This window comes from Puntigrus tetrazona, chromosome 12 (genome assembly GCF_018831695.1).
Source record: "Puntigrus tetrazona isolate hp1 chromosome 12, ASM1883169v1, whole genome shotgun sequence".
NCBI classification, from domain to species: domain Eukaryota; kingdom Metazoa; phylum Chordata; class Actinopteri; order Cypriniformes; family Cyprinidae; genus Puntigrus; species Puntigrus tetrazona.
This window is the reverse complement of record NC_056710.1, coordinates 2025780-2052993: the sequence shown is the minus strand read 5'-3', so window position 1 is coordinate 2052993 and position 27214 is coordinate 2025780. Positions and strand designations below refer to the sequence as shown.

Sequence of the window (27214 nt, the reverse complement as noted above, 5' to 3'; positions counted from 1 at the left end):
TACATGCAACTAAAATCAAGTTAAAAAATCAATATTTACTTTCTCAGCACAGCATTCCGAATCAATGCACGTCATGGCTGTGTTTCTCCGGTTACTTTACAACACTCCACAAGCTATTCAAGTGTTGACACGCAGGCTTCTTTTCCAGAACGCAGAAAGAGGGGGAAAAAAAAAGAGAGTTGATTCATTTGAGCGTGAAACGTCAACGCTTCTCCTGAGGATTTATTGCAGAGAATGAGCTTTAAAACTAAAGGGAGTCAGCGGAGCAATTAGTCTAAATCACAGCGGAGGACGCTAAAAATATCAGAGCAACCTCAAATGTCAATCCTGACCGAAACCCGGATTGTCTTCTAGGATTTACTGGAAAAAAAATACTTTGTGACACGACGTTCAAAGTGTCCGTGAAGAAAGGGATGGGGAGAAGTAGTCCGCAGGAGTGATTCGTTCATTTGCGTCTGAATCAATTAATCCCGCCGGCCTTTAGGGGGGCTGTGTGACGTTCTGATGGGTCTATGACAGATTATTGTTGGGTTCCGCTGATGGCATGATTTCATTTTAAACTGTGGGCTTAATGTCACGAGGGAAGGATTGCGGGATGGGCGGGACGGCGCGATACCGGGGAAGAAATTGCATTGGGATATTTTGTTTTTGCAGGAATTTTTACCAGATGACATGAATCGTCATATTTAGAAAGAATGAATCATTCTGGAGTCAGTGGGTGTGAGGTGATTTTGCTAAAGAGCACATCTCCACAGAAAATACAAAATAATAAAAATACTTTGAAAAAAGACTTAATTTTTTTAAAGGGGAAAATACTTGGGTTTTTTAAGTCTTTAAATAATTATTAAAATATTTTAACCGATGATCTAATATTGAGATCACTGGGATATAAAAATATCAAACGAAATAAGAAATATATTGTAATAATGCCGCCAATACATTCTAACCATAAAGTTATACTAAATATAAAATAAAGTAAATACAAAAATAAAGTAAACAAATATATTGTGATATAGTACCAATTCATCATTGAGAAATTGTCACTGCACTTCTAATTATTTATGATATTATTCAATAATAACTGCCATGATTTTATTGTGCTTACTGATTCTAAAATTGATTATTGTGATATTACTAAAATATTAAACAAAATTTTATTGTGCTTTTTCTAATAATATTTGATATTAAAAATATTAAACAAACTTGTATAAATTTATTGTGATATATATATATATATATATATATATATATATATATATATATATATATATATATATATATATATATAAACTGCACAATTGATTACTGTAAAATATAAATTTAATTTAATGATTTTTATTGTGGTTAATGATTATAATATTGTGTTTATTGTTATATAATGATATAAAAATATTAAAAATAAATAAATATATATATATATATATATATATATATATATATATATATATATATATATTATATTATTAAATGAAATATTAAGATATACAGTAAAACTGTAAAATATTACAAAAATACAATACTAATATTCATGTCAAGGTGTCTCTTGCTCTGTTTTCATTTACACGTCATACTATCAGTGTCTCCAAGCGGCTCCATTCACAGAAAATCAAGCAGATGAACACTGCATCACGAACTACACAAGTGTAAATGCCACGCTGGTAAAGCATATATGTTTTTAATTAAATATCAACTTCACCAAGCCATATTGTGATATTGATTTTAATTTCGATACACAGTGACACACGTGAATACGGCGGCGAGGTGTAGGCGCTCGGCACTTAAATAAAGTAGTCTGTTGTGCTCTCAGCTGTCAGAAAGAAAAACCTCCAACGCCCCGTGGGAACATTAGGTGGAAATAATGGCAATTTGGTTTTAATTTGATGCGATGCGTTACAAAACACTTTCTGGAAAATGATGTGGGAGACTATGCACCTCTCTCTCTCTCTCTCTTTTCCTCTTTGAGAAGTTCTCATTGCTCAGGGATACTGTCCAGACACATTTTATGATTCATAAAAGAATACAGAGCAGCTGCTGAGCTCAAACCCAGGGCAACGTAGGAACTAAGGTTCTCGTTTCAAAGGCCTTTCATAAAAAAGGCAAAGTGGGCTGGCGCGGTGGCCCAAACATGACGTGGACACCTGAGAGACTTCGGCCAACTCTGATCCCTGTTAAAACCTATTTTCTTGCTTTAATTTCTGCGATTAGTGTGGGCTGCTTAACACTAAAAAAATGATGCAATTAATGCAGCGCTCTTCTTTTTTTACCCAATTTCTTTGATACCCTCATTCTAATCATTCGCCTTTCTTTTTGCTCTCTCCTGTGCTCGGATAATTCGAGCTATGTTCAATTTTTGATTTCATATTTTATTTCAATGATTTATGAAACTATTATATAGCGCTTCCTATGTTGACGCTGTATTAATTTGAGCATATAATGAGTAAACGGTACCGTTTAAATATTTGGGATCGGTAGAAAAAAATTATTACCATTATTCTATCCAGGGCTGCATTTATGTAATAAAAATACAGTAAAAAAAAACATATTGTAAAATATGATTATAATTTAAATGAAGTTTTAATTATATTTTTATTAGTGCTGTCAAATGATTAATCGCGATTAACTGCATCCAAAATAAAATGTTTACATGATATGTGTGTGTATGGTTTATATTTATTATGCATGTATAAATACACACACATGCATGTATATATTTAACATGTTATGGTTTAAACTGTATTATGTATTAAATATATTTATGTATGATGTCATTTATGTGAATATAAATATATGTATGTAAATGTTTTCTAAATATATCAAATGATTTGACAGCACTAATATATATATATATATATATATATATATATATATATATATATATATATATGTGTGTGTGTGTGTGTGTGTGTGTGTGTGTGTAATATGTGTCTGTGTGTGTGTGTGTGTGTGTAATAATTTTAATATTTCTGTGAAAACTAAAAATAGAAAGTTGAAAAGAACAGTATTTATTTACGATATACATTTATGAAGCATACGTTTATTTACTTTTTTTTTTTTTATCAATTTAATTGCACGCTGGCTAAGTATATCAGAGTGTATATCTGTAATTACAAGTTTAAAATGTTTATGGAATAAATTGTGATTCCTGCGTGCACAACAGCCTTCCAGCTTTGTGCTGCATCGGTCATGCATTTGCAAACGAATCAGTGCAGCAGCGTAGAGTATGTTTCTGGTCTAATGCTCATTGCAGCAGGGGGTGGAATGTCCCAAAAACGTCCAACACGAAGCCGTTAACTTCATGAAACATCTCCACTGGCAACTGGGGCTTCCTGGAGGTACGGCCGAATATCTTTCTCCGGTCTGGCACGTGGGAAATCTGAGCACGGCGTTGCAGAATTAATTTAAACTGATAAATAGTGACCCTGCAGTCACGACTGCATAAACCGCAAATTACACACGCCCTTCCCACAGCCAGCACTTATCCAATGAATGAGCTTTCTCAAGGCCGTGTGCTGCATCTGGACAGCGTGCATGTTATTCATTATGAAATGAAAGGAATATCATACCTCACCAGACAATTATGTAAATTCCACTCGAAGGTAAAACATTTTGTGATTTTAAGAGGTCGTCTGTTGCCAGTGGAGTAAGAATTAAAATAGTATATGAAAAAAAAAGCATGTGCAAAAAAAGTATGACTCTGAATTGAAAAAGCTGGGAGAAAAAAAAAAGGAATCAGCCCTTCGGTTTCTCCTTGAATTCTTAATAAGACACATGGATGAGGCATATGGGCTTTTAAAAATGCATGACCTTTAGTAATCCAACCCAGATTGTGAAACAAGTGGGAAAAAAATGGAATGAAATAGAAAAGAAGAAAAAGAACATTTCAGGATTTACAGTGTGATCTCAGACGTATCAAACGACTGTAAGCGTTGCGCAATGTTTTAGGAGAAAAAGACTGAGAAAGAGCTAACAAGCACGCAGCACTTGTTTAATGCAAGTGATGGCTAAAATTCCTGTCTTTCTCAAAGTCTGTGTGGTTTTAAAATAGTTCACCTATTAATGAAATGCAAGCCTTTATGACTGTCTTTCAGTGGAAAGCAAAAGGTGAATTAAAAGAAGAAAGTCCAGGACATAATGATCCAAAAAATAAATTAATAAATTGAATAAATAAATGAAAACGCACATAAAGATCAATACAGAACAGTATTTGCTGCATTTTGGTCTAAAATTACTTGCTGTAATGCTTTATGATATTTACATGCAAAGCTAATAAAAGTATAATTTATGATCATATACTGTTATAATTTTATATATATATATATATATATATATATATATATATATATATATATATATATATATTTTAGTATATATATATATATATATATATATATATATATATATACACACACACACACATATATATATATATATATATATATATATATATAACAATAAACATTTTAGATTTATGTTTTTACATTTCTGTTCAGTTTTTGGTGATAAATATTGGTTATAAATACCAAACATTATAAGGTAACCTCATATTATATTTTGTGTAACACATATTTATAATTATTTGAGATCATACAAATATACAGTTGACCACTACTTTAGACGACATTACATGAAAAAGAGCAGCTAGAACATTTGTCAAAACATCACCTTTTCAGCTCCACAAGGGTTTATTGTTTATTTTTGGTACACTCTTATGGTAACTATGTCAATCAGTCATCATAAACATCTTTTACCGTATGAACTGACCACAGCATAAAAAAAATCGTCCGTCCTCACGCTACATCTGGAGGGTATTAATAACTAGCATTAAACCTAGCGCTGGTGAAATATGAGAAAATTACTTTCTTCAAAAGAACGCGGGGATACGCTCTCGTCTTAGGGAAGGCTTATGCTTTGTCGAAGGCAAAACGCGCGCCGTCAAATAAACAAACCCCCGAATATTCAGTTGTAATGTTCGGAGCAGCTCATATCCTATCTTGTTAAACGAGAAACAGCGGCCGTAAATAGAAAAGAGAAGTGGAGGGAATTCGCTGGAAAGTCTTTAAATGCTGAATCAATTTGGAGGCAGCTTTGTTTACTTAAGTAGCATGCTTGAGGACATGCTCTGATTGCAACATGAACTAGGTAATAGGTAATTCTGCCTGCAGTTCCATGGTTTTTCTTCCTTATGGGTGAGAAAAAGGGAGTGCCTGACGTTTCTCAATATACAAAAAAGTCACTTCCGCGCTCGCACAATGATGAATCCTTTCCCAGCATCCAATTATTCAAAGCTTCCAAAAGCCACATGCACTAACCAAAAGCCATCACCCGTTCCCTCCCAGAACTACTCCCAGAGCGCATCTGCTCGAGGATCTAGATTTAAAATTGGACGGGAAGCATTTAAATGTATTAATCTTGCCTTGAACTGCACAGGTCCGACGATATGCTGAACGAGCCAATGAAATTTGTCCATAAAAAGGAAAGAGCGTTTGCGGATTCTTTCTGTACGAATGTTTAATCACTTACATGAAAAGTTTAAAATTCACGGCTGTCAAAAATGTCAAGTGATTTAATTAAAAAGTAGCCTTGACTTGCATGTCATTTTCTAATTTTCTAAAGCTTTAAAATATTTTTTTTTTCTCCAAATATCAATAATTATTTATTTATACATATAATTACGGTTTCAAATGATCTCATATATTAAGAAATTTACGGACCTCGACTTTATGGTATAATTAATTTTTTTTTTTCTGCGTGGTGTGCTGCATGAAGTTGAGTTGGTGGACGAAGATTTTTTACCAATTAATAGGGATTTGATTTAATTACTATTTTTATTTTGTTTATTTTTATTTGATTTATATATTATGCCGAACTATTTAAGTGAATCCCCTGCACTCAAAGATTTAATAATTTAATAATGAAATTAAATAATTTAAATTTAATAATTTAATCGAATATAATAGCACAAAAATAAAATAAAATAAAATAAAATAAAATAAAATAAAAAAATAAAATAAAATAAAATAGTGACTGAACCAAATATGTAAACAGCTTAAAGTCAACCACATTTGGATGATTTCATATTTTTGCCAAAGCTATTTTAATTTAGAATTGTTTTCCCTGCTGTCTCTGATCCTTTCAGGAAAAAAAAAACCCTGCTATTCGTTTTTTGGGTCATGACCCACAAGTTAAAAACCACTGTTCAGGAACACTCTCTTCACCATTGACTGCAAAATACTAACATTATACTCAACCATAAAACTCCATAAATCCCCCAACACTACTCCACAATCCTTATAAAATACTTCAAATGTTTTATTAAGAGCTCTCACATTTCTGTCGGCCTGTTTAAGATTTCTCCTAGCGCCGCGGCGGGCCGCATCGATAGCACTGCTGAGATCTGCAGGGAAGGAAAATAAATGACCCATTTTTATTGCAGTGTATGTGGTAAACATACCATCTAAATGAAGGAGCAGACGAAACCGGAACGCACTTTACCCGAACGCCCTCTGCAATTCAAAACCGCGATAAAGGAGGAAAACGCGTCATCTCGTGTAATCCGTTTTATTTAAGAGCAAATTATTACCATTAAATAGTTGAAAATAAGCGGCGTCTTGATGAGAAATATAAATGGGTCTATTTTCTCGCTGAACAACATGCTATCATTAATAATCCCCCAGCAGTCGGCATCAATCACGCTGTAATCATACACACAGCATTCCCGTCACATAGCTCAGCCCCTGCTGGATTACCCAGCATCCACTCTGTCTGCCCATCAAATCCATTCAGGCTAATACAGAAGTGGGTTGTTCTTAATCATTCTTTTTGCATATGCTTAAACAGATGAGGGATTCTGTCTCAAGTGGGAATTGAGAAATGCGTAATATTCTTATGTTCTTATCAACTTGTTGCCGCAAAAAAAAATCAAGTATATTAATTATTGTAATTTTTTTAAGCTGTCAAGTTAAGTATTTTTTTTAACTGTTATTTTATTTGACATTTTTATAAATATATATACAGATACAGATTAAATAAACAATAACATTAAAAAAAAAAATAAAATAATAAAATAATAAAAATACATATATAGACACATACACACACAGACTATATATATTTATAGCGCTTAAAAAAAAAAAAAAAAAAAAATATATATATATATATATATATATATATATATATATATATTTATATAAGCGCTTAAAAAAAAAATATATATATATATATATATATATATATATATATATATATATATATATATTTATTTATTTATTTTTTTAAGCTCTATATAAATGAAGCTGATTGAATAATTGATTGCGTGTATGTGTGTGCGTTATTTTATTAATTTTAGTATTTTATTACACATTAATTAGATTTTTTATAAAATAATTCAGAATTGTGAGATTAATAGTTTTTACTCAATAACAGGTAAAAAAATCTATTTGCAAGCTATAAACTTATAGCTCTGAGAAAAAAAAAAAAGAAAGGAAAAAAAACATTTGCATGATACAGTTAAGATCAATTATTTGGTGCTTCCTTAAAAGCTTAATGAAATCGTTATGAAAGCGCAATCATTAAGTGGAATCAGAACCAAATAATTAAATTCCTGCCGATTCCCAACACTAATCCCAATGCTGTGCAGAGGAGCAATAAACCCCTGCGAGGAACAAAGAGATGAGATCACTTGCCACACAGCACATGTCACAATGATGAGAACAACTTGAGAACATTAGCTGCTTCTCTGAAGCGCCAGAGAAAATGTGTGTAACTCCTTCCATAATGCAGCTATTATGCAGTAAAATCATAAGTATACGCTCACGTAATAACACTGACCTCCTAAAAATAACCTCATGAGAGGCAGGAAATGAATCGAGAGAGAGAGGAATAATAGTGTGGCCATTACATAGCATCAACCTACAAACTCTCTTCAATAATTCACCAGTACAACCCCCCTCACCCCCCACTGTCGCATTAACTACGTCCGTCTAAACATTCCCTGCATCCTCCAGTCTTTCACCCTCTCCAAACCCCTTACATCGAGATAAAAGTATTTCCCTCTCTCTTTCTCCCTTGTTTTATAAGGGAGGATTTGGCAGTGTCTTTCAAATAAAAGGGTCATATCGCGAGGAATCGAGTTTTGCTTGATCTGTTGAGATGAAAGGGTTCATTAGACTACGAAAACATACAGTAACTTTTAGACCTCAAAACACACCCACCCTAGTCCAAAAAGAGCTTTTAGTGAAACTGAGATGCAAAAATGACTTGCTCCGAAACTCTTGCTGTCAGCTGGACAGATTTACAAACCGACAACACTTATTTGGCGTTCATTACCAGCAGAAAGACTAGCGAGCACCATGTGGTAAAGTCAGCCAAACCCTGTGCTGTTTCTGCTTGCGTGTAGCGCCTGCAGCTTTGCAGAATCCAAGCAATAAAACTACAAAATGTAAGTTATTTTGTTAAACAAAACCTCTGATCGTTACAGCAATAATTTGAGCAACACATTTCCATATTGTTTTGCGAATCTGTTTTTAGTGGCGGTTATTAGGTGGTGGTGCAGATAAAAGTCATTTAAATTTGAGTAAACATAAATATTTTATCAACAAAAAGTAGCTAAAAATCTGTGAAAAAAAAACAAACATATATATGTGTGTTTATATATATATATATATATATATATATATATATATATATTACAAGAAATAATTGTTGAACTAAAACTAAAACCAAATTGTTTATATTATTTATAATATTAACTGAAATAAAATAAAAATAAACATAAAAATAAATAAGTTCATTTTAATTTAAAGTAAAATAATAATAATAAAAATAATAAAAACTAAAACTTACAACAAACTATATGGATATAACAAAAATGTCTAAAACAATACTAAATATTGTTTATATTATAAATATAAAAAATTTATATACGCTCCAATTCAAACTATTAGAAAAAATAACTATATTAGATGGCTATTAAAAATAACAACACTTATTTTCTCTACTTCCACTTTTCTGTAACAATTGGCGCAATTCTGTATATAATAATAAGGCAATATAATACATAGTAAAAGCAAAAAATAAAATAAAATGTTTGTCCAACTGATGAGAATCCCCGTTGATGAGAATGTCGCTTCAATACGACAAGAAAGGAAACAGAAATGTTAACAGCATTGTTCTGAATTGGAGTGGATGTTATCACAACCATGTGACAAGCAGGGGTCCAAATCAGCTGATGCCTGAACAAAAATCCCCAGTATCACTTATTGAATTCCATATTCTCAATCCCCAACCACCCTCTTAAAGTCCATTCAAGTGAGGATAAGTCTTGAGTCAATTTAACATCCTGTTGTCTCCTAACATGTGACCAAAGAGGCATGCGAACGAGCCAGACCCTGCAGTTATTTCCATTAACAGAGGAACAAATGACTAAAAATATTCAATATCGCGTCTGCGCCATTCCAGATGTATTTTTCCTTAAATAGCGCTGCTTTCCATTTTCATCTTTCTTCTATAACACGCCGGACCTCTCTCAATCCTGCAGAACTCCCCTCTTCAACGCCAAGCCCTTGGAAGTACTGTTATTCGCTTCAAAAACTTAATGACAAGGCTAAACGCTGAAGATTTTCCGCCAAGTAGCCGTCACTTCGAGCATAAAAAGCGCTAGAAGTCCCCCCCCCCAACTCTCTCTCAGATTTATTCGGCCAACATCAGATCCACCGCTCTGTAACAAATCTAGTGTATGGGAGCCTTTACATGAACAATGACTTCATATGTTGAACTAAAGCCTTAATAAATAACACACCCTACGTAGTTTAACAGAACGACTTTGGGTTTCGATACATCGCGCCGCGGTTGTGTTTAAAGCCCTGGCGAGAACAAAGACATTTTAATCTGGGTATTCGAATCTCTGCGGGCCGTCCAATTCGAGCGGAACCCCTCGCGTTAAACTTTCAGAGACAAGAGCACGGTTTTTGAGCAGAAAACCGTGTTTTCGAGCAATCAGACAAACGTAAGGACATCCATTAAAGTCAATCGTGCTCAGTTGTATTATTCACTGTCAGTTTGTTCGCCCATCTTGTCAACTGCTATTATGTAAACAGCTCTGTCGTCTTCTACAAAACAGCATCCGGCATTTTTCCAACAGAAAGTAGTGCACGTAAACCAGAGCCTCTCGTGTTTTTAACTGGCGGCATGTATGGAAAAGCGAACCGCACTCAATACCACTGTTGTTTGAATACGCCATTCAAAACACAAACTCTGAAGTATTTAAAGACCGTTTTGAGATCGGACGCATCACTTATAGAATGTCTTGTTTTATTAAGTATGTTCTGTCTGTGAAGGATTTATGTGAAGGCCGTGATACGTTGAATAGAACACTATTGAGTTTCATTTCACGTACAGGAAATTTTATTTAAGAGAGTAACGGCATTAAAGTTATAGTGCTATAGGAACTAAACACATTGTACAACAGCCTGAGGGCTTCCAAAAGGTTTGTCTGTGTGTGTGTGTGTGTGTGTGCGTGTTAATATATATATTATGGATAATTTGATAACTGTTTCAGTTACCAAAACACAGCTCCATTAAACACATTTTAATACATTTAAATGCAATCTGACGGATTGATCTAAGTGCAGAAAATTTGAAAATGTAAACCGCTTTAAAGGAGCGTGCCGCTTTTTTTGGACAATAGGCTAATTTTCCAACTTGAGTTTTATTGTTTTTAAATCCAATCCAATTCAGCCAATCGCTGGCGGTAGCACTTTTAGCTGTAGCTTAGCATAGATCGTTGTTTCTGGTTAGACCATTAGCATCACGCTCAAAAATGACCAAAGAGTTACGATATTTTTCCTGTTTAAAACTTGACTCTGCTATAGTTACACTGAGTGCTAAAATGAAAAGTTGCGATTTACTAGGCTGATGTAACTAGGAACTATACTCTCATTCTGGCATAATAATGAAGTAACTTTGCTTACTATTTTCAGGTCCTGCATAATATCATTGCGCCAGCTGCAGCCATGGTACGGCTAATGGTCTAATCAGATTCAATGATCTATGCTAAGCTACAGCTAAAAGTGCTACTGCCAGACCCGGAGATCGGCTATAAATGGATTCAAAAACGGTAAAACTCAACTGTTTAACTCTAGGGGAGCTGGAAAACAAGCCTTTTTTTTTTTTTTTTTTTAAGTGGTGTGTTCCTTTAAAGTGATTTATTCACCCTCATGCTATGTTAAATGCATAAGAGTTTCTTGCTCTGTAGAGCACAAAATAAGATAATGTTCTGCAAAATATCAACTCATACATGTTTAAAATTACATGGTGGTGTAAATTATGACATCATTTTTCTTTAAGATGAATCTGGATAGTTAACTAGTCCTTCAGCGACAATAAACACAGAGCCAGTTAATGAGGTCAACTACGATGTCCGTTTTAACCTTAATATTTTTTAAATATTTATTATATTAGCCTATATGCCCAAGACTGTTTTTCACTCCACGTGCATTATATTTTATCAAGATAAAATGCTTTCAACCAGTAAAAAAACCCGAAAAGGTGTCGCAAAACTCCATTCAGCTGTGTTTGCGGAAACGCGTTTTGTGTAAACGGCCCCTTAACGAACACATCTGATTGCGATCTGAAGAGCATGACCCAAAATCAGCATATTTATACGGTGCTTCCCTAAAACCTAGTCAGTTTTGAAAATGCGTCTCTATTTTAAGACAGCGTAAACACGGCGTGACAGAGGATGCAAAAACAAACACTGTTAGCTACGCGGCGATACCGTCGCCGCACGCTGCAAACGCAAACGTGATCGGAGAAAGACCGCCGTTTACAGCCGGTAATTACATGCACAGTTGAGGTTTTCCAACCGTCGGCCAAAAGTGGGACGAATCGCTGTTTTTGATATCGCGGCGGCCCTTTTGAAAAAAAAAAAGTAACTGACACAAGCAGGCGGACTGTGACGGACTCAGACCTCGGTGTAAAAACAGGCTTTCGGTTCATCTGAGAGTTCTACTCTATCATACAACAAGCTCTCCACTCTCAACTCGACAGGCTAAAAGCCACGGGTGTCTGTTTCAATCATCAGCTCAAAGTCACTCGTTCCTGTTTGTACATCAACAGAAAAAGCTGTCTGCGCTCAAACAGCAGCCCGTCATCGGTCAGGTAATGAAGACCGGGGTCTTGTTTTGCTGATAGACTCGGTTACTGAATCATTACCCATCAATCTTCCATACATTCATTCTGTCTTCACTCGGTTACGCCAATGCAGTGAATCTTAATACAAATTAATAAGCACTCTAAACGGTAGGGGCAGAAACATAACTATATATATATATTTTTTTTTTTTTTGCACAGAAACACCTCTAAATTGACTTTCGGTTTAATATTTTGCAAAAAGAGTCACAAAATACAAAAGTTTTTTATCTAAATGTTCGACATTTTTTTACATTAAAATCGATGAGAATCTGAACTGATAAGCAGAATCGGAATTGGAAATGATAAAATTCAAACCCAACCCTAGTGGTACCACAGTTCTCTTTAAACCAATATTCTTGACCAATATTTTTTACATATTGCCACACTTTTCGACTTCTGCTAATGCTCGCTATCAGGTCTAAATAGCACTATACAATAGGACTGCGCAAACAAAAAACAGGTAATCATTCTTAAATTTGCAAACCGGAGCATAATATTTGACAAAAATCTTTTAATAGTAAAAAATTATTGTTTTCAATTACTCTAAAAATAAGAATACAATCTATAAAACATCGCACGTGATTGCATTCACATACTTGCGTGAAGTTTGTTTCACCCTACAAAATGTCTTTAGAATGTGCTTACCGAATTCATCACACACGCTCTCGTTCTCCACCAGCGTGGGGTGCTCAAAAGTGTCCCTGCAGTACAGGATCTGGGTGTTGTTGGCGAGGGAGGCGATTCCCCCCAGGGCCAGCACCACATGGTCCGTCAGGAAGGAGGTGGGCCGCTCTCGAAGCCGTGCGATGATGGAACGGTACCGACAGTATTGAGGGTAACTCAGTACCAGAACTTTCTTCTCCTCCACATCCTCACCTAAACACAAGAAAGTACAGTTCAGGTTTCAAAAGAGAGCACTGCTACTTCTGGCACGCAAAAAGCAACAGAAAAAATAGTATTTGCTCTCAAGCTAATTTTACAAATAACCAAGGCCATAACCACAAAGCATAAAGAAACAGAACGGTGAAGGGTATTCTGTGTCTAATTCTAAAACAGTTTTCAATCATTTGCTAATAATATTTGACGTGCACTTTTATTTGCTTAATATGTCACAAAAGCGAAACCTTTTTTTGTCTCATCACATTCAGTAAAGATTATATAAGTCCCATAAATGTGATGAATGTGTCAAATATTAAAAATGATCGCAATTAATCTGGAATGGAATGGAAAACAAACTATGATTACATAATATATGTGTGCACTGTGTATATTTGTTATGTATATGTAAATACAAACACGTGCATGTATATATATTTTTTTAAATTATATATTAAATATTTATATAATACAAAATATGAGAATGTAAATGTACAAATATTGTCAAAATATATGCTGTATGTGTGTGTATTGATATAACATAATAAATATACACATGCATACCCATAAATATATTTGTAAACAAAAACCGCAATATAGGTAATATAAATAAACAAAAACTTTCGCAAAAAATTCACACGCACGGTTGTGAATAAAACATTATTAAAAGTAAGCAATAAGGCACCAGAGGCTGTGCTGTATTGTGAATAAATCACTGGTGAAGGGGGCGAAGCACCTCAAGTACCTTATTGCTTTTATAAAACGGTTACCCCACAATACAAAATATTAAAACTAAAAATATACATGTTTTTGAAGCGATTCCTTAAAAGCGGTCATTCAAGGGCAAGAGAATATTCCAAAATCCATAAAATATTATTAGTCCTATAACTTCGATTCACATCTTTGTAATGAACTGTGGAATTTACTCCCCTTGATTCCGATATTATTCTTTCCGCGAAATACGAACGGTGGTTACTGCGCTCATATCGAACAATTCCATGACATCAACTAAATCCAACTTGTTTATTTCAAAGACGATATTCGGCATCATTTGATGAGTCAGAACGCTACACACCGCCGTACAGCACCATTGACGATTCTTACGCTCTCTAATATTAGCTTCCCAGTAATGATAATTCAATCCAAATCGAAGCGCTGTGACTTCATATAGCTAATCTTATTCTATAATGGAGGAGAGCTGCTCCCAGGGGTTCGGATATAGATTTGTGGGCTATTATGTTTTACTACAGCCCGAGCTGCTGGTTTAACATGACAGCTCTCTGTTAGGATTGGCAATATAAAAGATTCTGGGCAGGAAGCCACGTCACTCAGTTCTTGGAGATCAGAGATCTGAGCAATAGCGTTCGCCTGTTAGTCTTCCCATCAGGACTCGGGGAAAAAAAAACATCTCTCGACTGAATCAAAGTATCATCGCTTCTCTCGACCTCAAAAACCTGACATCTCGGAACACAAGCTCTCGTAATGTGACGTGCGAGTCGCAAGCCTCAGACGGCGATGTCCTTGGAGAGAACTAGCTGCATTCACACACGACGAGAGCCATAAACACTTTTTTTTTTTTAACGTGCCGTTTCTGCGCCGCTCGCTTCGCCGAATGGAACTGCAAAAAATAACGATTGTTTTCGAACGGGTTTCTAGCCCCCATCCGCCGCTGGTCACATTCATTCGCTTATAAGGGGACCTCACAAAACAGATTGGGAGAAAGGACAGGGTAAAAGCAATACGGTTGACCTCCAGCAGCGTATTTGAGTGATAACAATACGAGGAGGGCCATTACATTTTTTTGGTGGCCGACTGCAGCGGCCTGTTTCAAACGTCTCAATTTGATGGCTGTAGAGTAGAGAACATGAAATATTTTGATTTAAACCGCTTATCCTTTTATTGGACTTTCACTGCACATGTTACGTTCCCTTCCTAGTGGAGAACATTTCCTCTTGTTCTTTGTATTCCTTCTCATCCGTTTTAAAAAGCTCAGACCCAGAAACAAGTAAAAAAAATGTAAAAAAAATTTTTTTAGTAAAGACACATAAATGCTAATAATAAAAAATGTTACAAATACAGCAATGTTGTGAAATATTATTACGGTAACCTTCATATCACATGATCCTGCAAAAATCATTCTAATTTTGTTGTCATATTGCTGCTTTATATTTTCGTGGTTATTAAATCTTTGAGGAATAAAAGGTTAGCAATGATTTGTGACATTAGAAATATTCATACTGTCACTTTTAATCAGTTTAATGTGTCTTTACTCAATAAATGTATTGATTTATCTTTAATAAAAATATCTGACCCAAAATATATTACGATTAATAAATATAAACGACTAATCCCATGTTTTTGTTTACACAGTATATGTGTGGATACTGTTTATATTTATTATGTATATATATATATATATATATATATATATATATATATATATATATATAAATACACACATACAGTACATATTTTAACAATACTTACTTGCATATACATATTAATATTCTTATATTTTATATAATATATAAATATATTTAATACATAAACATACCATATCTTTCTTAAATATGTACATGCATGTGTCTGTATATTAAATATACTTAATAAATATAATGCACACACATATATGTAAACAAGAACTTTTATGATCAATCGCGACTAATAATTTCATAGCACTAGTTTTATATTGTGTATAAAATTTTTAAAGTGCTGTTTCAAAATCCAAAGCTGCACGACTCACACATTCGCGATTTTCGCAACAGGCTGTTTTGCGCAGGTTAAGCGCCTCTTTTCATTAACACTCCGTTGAAAAGAAAAACAATTGGACTTAATTCGTTAACAGTTTCAAGACCCATTTAAGACCGGCAGTCTTTTACTTGCAATTAGCGCTACCGAGGTTGCTCTGAAAATATCCGTCTTTTAAGGGCCGCGCTGCGCCTCTCTAATCACGCAGGGATCCGATGTACATTTTCTTGATTAGATTTGGCTCCGGGCTGCAGAAGAGGTCAAAAACCGGCTCTGCAGCCACGCTGTTAATAACATCTAACCTTTTCTAAAGAAAGGATTTCTTACGTTTAGCGATTTAATTGGCTGGGACGCCACTCCGTGATTGGAGAGCAGCGGAAAAAAAAAAAAAGCGCATTATGCAATTTCCCGGCAACGCACTTTAACAAGAAGCCTTTGTGATGAGGAAGTAGAAAAACGCGCTCAGGTAGGGCACCGATTGGTCAAAATCAACGGAGTGAAATCTGCATGAGTAATCCTAACGTGTCTCATCAGATCAGAAGGAAAGGACGTTTTCCCTATGTCAGTTTGCTCCAAGTATACTGCTCAAGTGCTCCACGAAATGTCAAATGGGCCTCTGTGGGAATATATTTACATAACACCTCTCCTCCGCTCGCCGCTGCCAAAGAGGACCAATTAAACATAAAACACGGGCGTATGCAGCAAAACGCCACCGAGTTTTAATAATTCATGATATTTTTTTGTTCTATAAAACTCGGTTTGAGGATCTGCGACATCAATCAAACCCGAATGAAGCCATTTTTTCCCCGGAACCTTTGTTTTGATGAGACGGAATGCAATTCGGGCCCTTGACTTTTTCATCGTTTTAAAAAAAAAAGAACAGAATGTCAAGACGCACGACAGAACAAAGGAGACAGATTGAGAGAGGAGCGTATAAAACCACTAATTACAGCCGAAAGTGCATACTTTCAATAAAGCAAAAGAGGGTAGGGCGCTTTACTTTGCAATTGTGATATGTAACACGACGAAAAATACCGATAAACATCTCGTAACGTTTGTTTAAAGTTCACTCTTGAACTTGCCTGAGCTTGTGATGGGAGTTTACGGGGCCATTTATCCAAATTGCTTGTCAGCAGGTCTTCCGTGATCTTATTTGCCAATCAGCGTTTACAAATAATGCCATAACCCAAGATTACAACATGAAAAATCCCCTTTGATTATAATACAAAGAAACCTGAGCTCCCTGTATGATATTGTTTGTCATCCGTCGAACGTCTCCTGCAGACTGGGGTTATTGTTGTCGACTAAAGTAAACCATGAAAACGTGTTTTATTGCTTTAAAACAAACATTAGCAGAAATCAAATAAAAAGGATCAAATTGCGGCTAGCTGACGAGTAAACATTTCTATTTTTTTAAGTGCTAAAATAACTAAAACGACAAGCATAACAAAAAACGAATACAATTTATAAACCAACAAAATTGCTACGTTAAAAAATGAAAACACAAAATACAAAAATGTAATCTAATTCAAAGCGTTTACAAAAACTATAATATTTTATCAATATCAATAATACAAAAATTGACAAAGTAAACATTAAAAAGAACATAAAAATAGGGCACAAAATATATAATATTAAATTCATTTATTTTATTATTATTAATATATATATATATATATATATATATATATATATATATATATATATATGTGTATTTATTTATTTTTTTTATTTAAATAGTTAACTAAGTTTAAAACACTGAAATATACACACCACTTAAAAAAATATATATATATACAAAATATTTCAGCTACATTCCTCATTTTAATTCAGTTCTACTTGTACCAAAATAAATAAATGTGAAAAAAAAATTAATAAACTATATAAACATATTTTAAAAATAAACAAAAAAAACTAAAATGAAAACTAAAATGAAACTAAACTAAAATGAAAAAAAAAACCCTAAAACTGATACAAAATATTAATTGTATAATAAAAAAAACTCACCAATACTAAAACAAGGTACACTGACTAAGCCTCAATAAAAATAACCGCTGTTAATATGCATTACACACAAGCTTCAAAGTGAGGCCAAATGGGCCGGTGAATTCCCAGAAAGTCAAACACAGGCCTAGAGATACATTCCTGTACATCTCCGCCCTCCAAAACAACCCTTACCCAACACATCCCCCCGTCAACGAGCGAGCTTCGACAAACGCGCTGTAATAGCTACCTGTCTCTTTAAAATATGCAATATCAATTCGAGCGCGAGGACAGAGACAGAAGGTGAAAAAAGAACAATTCCTGGAATCCTGACAGCAGCTGCTTGTTAGTTGTCTTGGTTACTGTATTAAAATAAGCGCGCGTTGATGCTAAAGTTATTGGCGTGTGTTATTATTAGTGCTCTCTGCACCGCAGAACACAATAATGAAAGGAAAATGTGTGTCATCGCCACGGCAACTGTTTTAATGCAAGACTCCCCGTCAATAATAGTTAACAAAATTGCAGTTCAGTCATAAACCCACAAATCAATTTCCTGTTTGTGTGCGCGCGCTTCATGTACGAGTGATGACTGTGTGTGTGTGTGTGTGTGTGTGTGTGTGCGCGCAGAGATTGTAGAGAAATTTTAAATGCATGTCTTATTAGAGCTGCGTTCAGCATAATCAGTCTTTCCCTAATTATTATTCACAGCCGCGACCTCTAATGAGTCAAATAACATCCATCTATTAATGTTGCGGGGCTGCTGAGATTCTGCGCCCCTGTTGGGTCATTAAATTGGTTCTGATACTTCAATATGCCCGATGCGAGAGCCCGAACAGATTACAGCATAACACTGCCCGAGCGATATCGATCGCCGCGTTGTAAATACGCGGTGTACGGAAATATCTGGAGGTGGAAAGGACAAAAGAAGGGTTGAAGAAAAATCGTATGGCGATTGTTTCGATTTGAAAAGCAATCGGTCTTTAGCGCCTCGTACTGTTGCTGTTTAGGGACAGACAAGAATTAGAAGCCGCTGAAACCGAGGTTTTTATATGAAGGTGTTTGTGCCAATGGAAAGGCTTTCTGTAATAGCGTCAACAAATGGAGCTGCGTTTACCCAGACAGTTTACTCATCTGCCATTGGTCAAATAGCCTCACCTCAAACTAATGCTATTGGCTGAAGCAGCGTTGCTGTGTTGCTATGATCCTCATGCTAACAGATGAACAATGTAGTAATTTTTTTTACCATTTCAATAACAAGCAATTACATGCATTTACAGTTAATTTTGAAGGAATCGAACTTAAACCTCTTTTAAATTAGTTGAATGAATTGGGGGAAAAAAAACCCAGCCCTCATTTTATTGACATTTCGGTGTTATTTTTAGTATTATTTGTATATTATTACAGCAGTTTTAAATATTCTGCATAAATAAATACAAAAATAGAGCTTTTTTTATATTTGTAGTTTTAATTTTGCTGTGTTATGGGCATTTCTCATTTTTATTAGTTTATTTCTATTTAGTTTTAACACACATATATATATATATATATATATATATATAGTTGATTTTAGTTTTAGCTTCATTTATTTGAATACTTCAACTGAAACCAATACAGTTATTAATCACAATACCTTCACTTATTAACATTTTTATTTTATTTTTTAAACCAGGCTACAGGAAGATAGCAGAAATACATTTTAGCACAAGTACTCAAATAATAAACAATGCGTGAATCTTTATATTACAGACTTTTATTTACTGGTATTTATTTCTCATTTATAAGTAGCTTGGGATAAATTTGTTTGTTAAATAAATCAACGTAAATGTAATTATTAGAAGCAAATTCAAATCACTTATTCACTTAAATTCAATCCACTTTTCATTACATTTTTTGGAATGTCTTTGATTCCATTATTTATTGCAATATTATAGACCACAGAATTATGGATGGATACCTCAAATCAGTACACTTAAATCAAAATGCAATATAGTGTCTGTGAACATTAAGCGGCATGAACATAACTGCTAGAACTGCTCTGAGAGTCACTTCAGCATTTTACAGTTACAAAACTATCATCATATCATAAAAGCATATCATAAAAGTCTTCACAGCAACCCATAAAAATAAAAGTATGGCTTGGTTTATTTTGGTCTATTTAATGGTCTATTTAATGCAATTATACTATTACTTTTACCAAAATTATATTAAAACATTATTTTAAAAGAATATTTACTCAAAAAATGTAAATGCACAACACAGAATTCCCCCAGAATTAAAAAAAAAATAATATATATATATATATATATATATATATATATATATATATATATATATATATATATATATATATATATATAATTAAAATAAATAAATTAATATTTTATTAAAATATTAAATGCACAAAAAAATTTGGAAAAAAAATCCCCCAAAAAACCTATAAATAATAGTACATGGTTTATAATAAAATAAATCAATTAGAGATGTTTCTGATTATTAATATTTCATGAAAAGACAATGTATGGAAAACAGAATTTTAAAATGGAGAATTAAAAATCAAAATAGATTTAAATATTGGATCTTCGAATATTCATAAATATTAAAATTGAAAAAAATATATACATTTGGAAAATAAAGTAAAATAAAATGGAAATTGGGGGAAAAAGCAGGCCCCTATTCTAAGCTGCTATTCACAATGTCAATGGGACACTCTAAACAGCAAACCTTTAGCCTTTCTCCTCATGGTAGGGGGTCATCAACAAGATAATATAAAAAGATTCCCCACATAACCGACCACTCGCCACAATTTCACATAACTGCACAAAGCTTCTCATATTCAAACGTCCATAACACACCCTCCACCGGTCCTAGTTGTTCTTCTCCAAGGACTCGGCTGTCCTAAAAGCCAGAGCAACATTCAAGATTCAGCCATTACCCTTCAAACAAGCCTTTCATTGACTCCATGATGGACGCGGTATGATGTTTTCACCAAACTGAGAGGAAACATTGAATTGAGAGAGTAGGCGCTTGGAAAAACACACTGTTCCTGCATTCAATTACCGAAATGCTTTCTTTGGCGAGTTTGTACGATTGCTGTTTGCGTGCCACAGGAATCGCTCGATAATTAAAGCCAATATATTGCGATTCACTTGTGATACAGATGTGGGTGGCACAACTCTACCCGTAATTCTATGATATTACCCTTTATTTGATTCCAGCTTGTTCAAGCTTAAATTACCCAGAGCTCATTTTTCCAGGATATCCCCTGATGTCGAAACCGTTTGTTGATGATTTATGGCACCTGCCGATATTTTACAGCAGTGGGCATTCGTCCGCTATAGTTCCAGCACAATTCGTGTTGCTCCCTAGCAACAAGCCAAAGCACTAATATTCCTACGGAGGGACCGGCTCCGAATATAACTGTCTGTATTATTGATTACCACACAGCAAACTTTGCATTTAATGGCTCTTGTAAAACATGACAGGCTAGAACAAATTTGGTTATGTCAAAATGTTCCACTTTCTGAAGAGACAAGAAGAAAGACACGTTGAGCCTATTATTTTAATGATGCCTCTATATAGAAAACTGAATAACAAGGCGCAGCTACATACAGAAGACAAAGATATTGTTTCAGGGAAAGAACGATCGCTTGCTATTATGTGCTCAAGAAATAGGAAATATGAGCATCCAGCAATTTAGAAGAATAACCCCCAATATTTGTCATTATTTTGCAAGCATTATGACATTAAGCAACAGTGGCGATGTTGCAATGATTTAACTAGTTTCCTAAACTGTGCAATTAGACTTGTTTTGCAATGCCTCCTGAAATATTTTAAGAGTTTCTGACCTTTAGTGTTCAGTTATGATAAGTGAATAAGTTTGATTTGTTGCAATTATTAAATAATAGTGCATATTTCCTTTAGTTTCAGTAACAAACACTAACATTTGATTCAATTTTGTTTACAATTTTTTTTTTTTTATTGGGACACGAATGGATCAAAAGTAACGGTATTCATATTTCTGATGTTAAAGAAAAGTATTTTATTTCTAATAAAAAGATTGGCATATTATTTCTATAATAAAATATAATATAATATGTGATACTGACTATTGATGATTATTAAATTAATTTAAAATCAATTTTATCAATTTTATCATTTGCAAGAAAAAAACTTATTTGCATATTTGTGAGCAAAATTATTTGTTTGTATCAAATAAATTATATTGCATATTTCATGGATTAAAACATACAGTATATACAGTAAAGATTAGATTTTTATAAAATTATATATATATATATATATATATATATATATATATATATATATATATATATATATATATATATATATATATATATATATATATATACATATATATATATATATATATATATATATATATATATATATATATATATATATATATATATATATATATATATATATATATATACACACACATATATATATATACATACACACACACACTGAACACTGGAGTTATAGCTACTGACTTTTAAATTCATTCAAAATGTTATTTTTAAACAGTTATTTTCAAAATTTCATATTTCACGCTAAAATATTTTTCCAAATATGATGTAAATGTAAATATTATGTCTAACAACTGTTCTAAAAACGTTCGTCGTCACAGAAGCATTACAATACAGCCTAACACACCGACTGAAGCAGATGTTCAGTTACTAAGATTACACACCTATGATATGATTGCACAAAAAAAACAAACCACAGCTAAACCTTTCTAAAGCGCACTGAACGTAATTGCTCTCCCTATCTGAAACGGATGCTTTCTTTTTCCAGAGATGTAGCTTTCAAGCAACATAACAAGCGCATCTGTGCGCAACATACAGCAGAATGACAGAGCGAGTGAACGCGAGTCATGGGAATTGTACGTGCACTGCAAAACTCTCATGAATTGTTCAAGACTCGATATCATGGAACATCTCTCGTGCGGACTACAAAAGATCCGATCTGGCCCTTTGAGCGACACCCCAGAATTTATCTCCAGTCGAGTCCAAAACAATGGAAATAAAAGAGCTTTCATCTCTGAAATTCATAAGCACGACAGGGACGGATTAACGCACTGCCAGTCTTTGATGCAACCAGGAAAAACAGCCGAGCGTAGCTTATTTCTATGAAACAGTAAATGCAAAACGGTATTCAATTCTACGCGTCGTTTTCTAACGCAAAACTTAAATCATTAATCCATTTATAAGCTACTCTTTCGGACGAACCATCAAATGTTTTTAATCAATGGACGCAGGCAAGGACCGGGACGTCATCGATAAAACGCATTCGCCTGTATGTATTTATTTTAATAACACGTCTCAATGTGCGCTGGTGACGGGAGGCACGTATGTCAAAGCGATTAACTTGTGCTTGTTCGCGGGAAATGGCAAGCGTGTTCTGGGGAGCCCCCGCTGGAGACAATGGCGGCGCTCATGTGACTCAACGTGATGACAATAGCCACAGACGGAGGGAAAGAAGCGCATTACCCAATGAAACTAATTAAAAAGCATTTTGAGTGTGACACAAAGGAGGGATTAGATGACAGAGGATAAGAAGATAGTGCGCTATCAATGCACTATTGTGCTGATTTCTTCATCGGCAGTCAGCGGTAGACAAGGCCTTTGCAATTACTGTCCAAAGAATTAATCATTCATAATTCTCAGAGCTGCCACAAAGAGCGTGCTTATTAAAGGATCACCGTCCGTCTTGAACCGTGGGGTTTCCGCGCTAAGAAAAAACACAGCCGCGAAGCACGATATTGGCACTAGCGTTTATTGCTAGGCTTTTTTTTGAAGAGGTATCTAAAATTATGATTCGTGATGTGATATGGCCAAAATATTCATTTTATTTTAATATCATGATAACATTTCACAATATAGAGATTCTGTAGGAAACAAACAGCTGTCAATTAAAATATTTATTCGAGCATCGCGACTAACTGAACATAACAGCAATCGCTCAACCGATAAAATAAGTTTGAGGCGGGCCTATCATTTCATCTGACCGATAATGGGTTAGGTTCAGAGCAAAAAAAAAACGATTTGGAACATATAAAAATATGCATACACATGTAAAAAAAATGTATGCAAAAATACTGTATGTGTATGTATTTAAACGTATATAATAAATATATATATGCACAGTACATACACATATATAATATAAAAAAAAATTTTTAAGTTATTTTGGATGCGACTGATCACACTTAATTATTTGACAGCGCTAATATTTCTGTAATTAAACATTTTGATAATTGCATCAAACCGTTCTCTGGCATTATAATCGTTATTTATTTATTACATTTTTTAAATAAACAAACATAAAAAAAACGTTTATAAGCCAAGTGGTGAGTAATGCTGTTTCGTGCACTTTGTATTAATATATCACATAATTATTCACTTTCATCATAAAAATGCATCATTATACCCCTGTTAAACGGTGTTATTATTCAGGTAGTTCGTTTTTAACGTCGACAATTTTACGTTAATGCCACAGCGCCCCTTGTGGCAAGTCAGAGAATGCAACATGTACATATTTCTACCACACCACCCAGTTCTATTCTAAAGGAAGCAGAACCTTTGACTGTGAAGAGTCAAAAGGGCTTATCTTACTGGATATTAGACACCACATGTCTGAGAGGTGCCATGTCATTATGCTTAAACTCAAAGAGCCACGGTACGTGAGAGGACAAGAAAGGAAACACTAGTGTTCACTAATGGCTGTTATTAAGCAGCGCTGACACTCACTGGAGGTTAAAGGTCAAACTGACAACTGCCCCTGGGCTCAGGGGGTAAGAGGCGGCTGCTGATTGGCCACTGAGGCTGTATTAGAAATGTTTCTATGGGCGATTGGTCTCACATCAGCAGTAAAGGGCATCTTTGTACTAAGGTCTCAAAGGGCTAACAGCGAACTTGATAAATCAGTCCAAGAGAGTTTTCCAGCCACTGAAACATCAGTTGACGGGACCAGGGTCATCTCTGCTTTAAACGCACGCTGCTGTCTTCCTTTTTTCTGCAAGCTTGTGCAAATCACCTGGGGTATTGAGAGCAGACCCCCGAGAGAAATACCACATCCTCTTAGTAAACTTTTTAACAATGCACAGAAAGAAACCGACGTATAGGCATAGGCCACCCAAACTCTGTCATTACGTACTCACCCTTTTTGTCAGATGCGTACAATTTATTACTCATTTCCACGGAACACAAAAGCATACGCAGTAACCGTACCTGTCGGTTTCCCAAAAAAATGACAAAAGTACTATATAAGGCGCCTATATGGTTCGTGCGTTATATTTCAAGTGTTCTGAAGTCATATGACAGCTTTGCGTGAGGAACAGAGACAAATGTAAGTTCTCCTTTTGTGTTCCACTGAAGAAAAACAAGAACATGAAAGGGGTACAATTATTGACATAATTTATATTTCTTGTAAAACTAGAATTCTACATGCAGTCGCGTATGTAATGCAAACTGGATAATGGTATGGATATTAACGCTGTAAAAGCAGAACAAAATAATTACAAAATTCTTCAAAATGGAAGAGTTCGTGACTTTAGATATTAAAAAAAAATGCTTTTATTGTTGAGCATTATACTTGAAGTATCAGGCTCATATAGTACAATAAATAAATGAATAAATAAATAAAAAGCACCTACATTTTATTCCGATACTCAACATTTTCTGTTTGGTGGAGATGTTGTATGACAACAAATAAAATTCTGACATTGGAATGTAAATCAGTGAGATCTTTATGACAGTATAACAGATAAAATGCATATAATTATTAGTTGTCACTCTTTATCGCCCAATAACATGTCTTGATAAGTATGATGAGCAATACTCTGTAGGCTTTATTGCTGGGAGTCATACATAATGCAAAGCAATACAATCATAAGATCAACAAAAAAATTCCTCATGTATCATATCGGGCACAAATTTTTGTATAATCAAGTAAACCTACGTGGCTTCCAGTAAGTCAAGTAAGTGTTCAACCTTGAAATATTATTAGCAGCATACGCTTACTTTGTAAAAAATCAGTAAATATTTTACAGCATACAGACAAACGAATCCCAACCTGAAGCACTTTTACTAATGAAAAAAAATTACATTTTACAAAAAAATATATAAAGCTAAAAAACGTATAATCTGCTGATAAGAAACAAAAGTCCTTGAAAAGGTGTGCGCCAAATATGATAAAGCAGTTAAGATTGAACTTTGAGTGGAAAAATTTGATTAGCAAATAATTAAACCCCTCACGCACACAATATTCAGAGCTATACGACTAAGCCAAATGAATGAACGCTGCGGGCAAATAGGGCATTAATTAGCCTAAGAGATGTAAAGCGCACAAAGTCTGAGACGTTTAATATTTAAGGAAGGCCTTCTTGAATTTCGCAACTCCTCCCAAGCTTACTAGACATGAAATGATTGGCTGACGATAATAACAGATTAGTCATCGTGAGTGACTGGGGCTTGGCACCAGACACCACAATAAGCCACATTGTGTTTCCTGACAAACGCAGCCGGCCCCCTCGCTTTAAAATATAAGATTCCACAATAGCTGCCCGGAGGGGGTGACGAACTTCAGAAAAGATCACCACACCGCATTAACATTTATTTGAATTTCCTTCGCAGGAGCAAATGCAGCTGTTTGAGAACATATAATGCGACGCTCCTAAAAGACAAATGAAGGCTTATTTTCCATCTGCTGTTGGCAACTCTTGCCATGTTTTTCCTCTTTTCCGTTCAGCTTCAGGTTGTTGGGTTTGGAGGGGGGGTTTGCCATTATAGGAGGAGTAACGTTAATAACTCGTCTGTTGTTTCAGGCTCTGTAATGGACAGACAATAAAACTATTCATTTCCTCAAAGGTCAGGCCTGGGAGACGTACACATTGTCGGACTGTCTGCTGGCACGGACGCTATCTCACCTCGCATACTTCAGCTCGGTGAGTCTTGCCTTGTGAAAATGATGAAAACGGGGCAAAGTAACAAAAACAAATACGTTTGGGCGATGATTACAGCTCCTTTCCCAGTTTTACGTTTTAAAAAAAAATGACTCTGCCATTATTAGGGAACCAACAGGCTTTTTTCCATTTCAATTCCCACTCGACGGTTTTGGAAACGCCGGCTCCGGTGCCTGGATTCAGTCAGAGAACAGCGATATAAGAAGATCAGAGAGCTCTAATGGACAATAAGCCCTGTAAACTTCCAGCAGGCTTGCCAATAAGAAAAACATGACGGTTAGAAAAAAACGAAGAATGAAATAATCGCCTGGATTGAGAGCAGAACAAACAGAGCAATCCAAATCAGTCTAAAGACGGCGAAGCACAGACGTTCGTTTCTGTAATAAGGATTATTCAAAAATCAAAGCGCCTTTTCATTTGCTTTGGCAGGAT

The 27214-nt window shown here is 34.6% G+C and overlaps 1 protein-coding gene across 1 annotated transcript in view; it reads right to left on the bottom strand.

The window, feature by feature from the left end:
• The window catches only part of arid5b (AT-rich interaction domain 5B), a 102925-nt gene that overhangs the window by 56150 nt on the left and 19561 nt on the right, over positions 1 to 27214 (bottom strand). The window contains exon 4 of the mRNA XM_043254034.1: positions 12835 to 13065. Coding sequence (XP_043109969.1) covers positions 12835 to 13065 — 231 coding nt within the window. The remainder of the gene's footprint in view (positions 1 to 12834; positions 13066 to 27214) is intronic.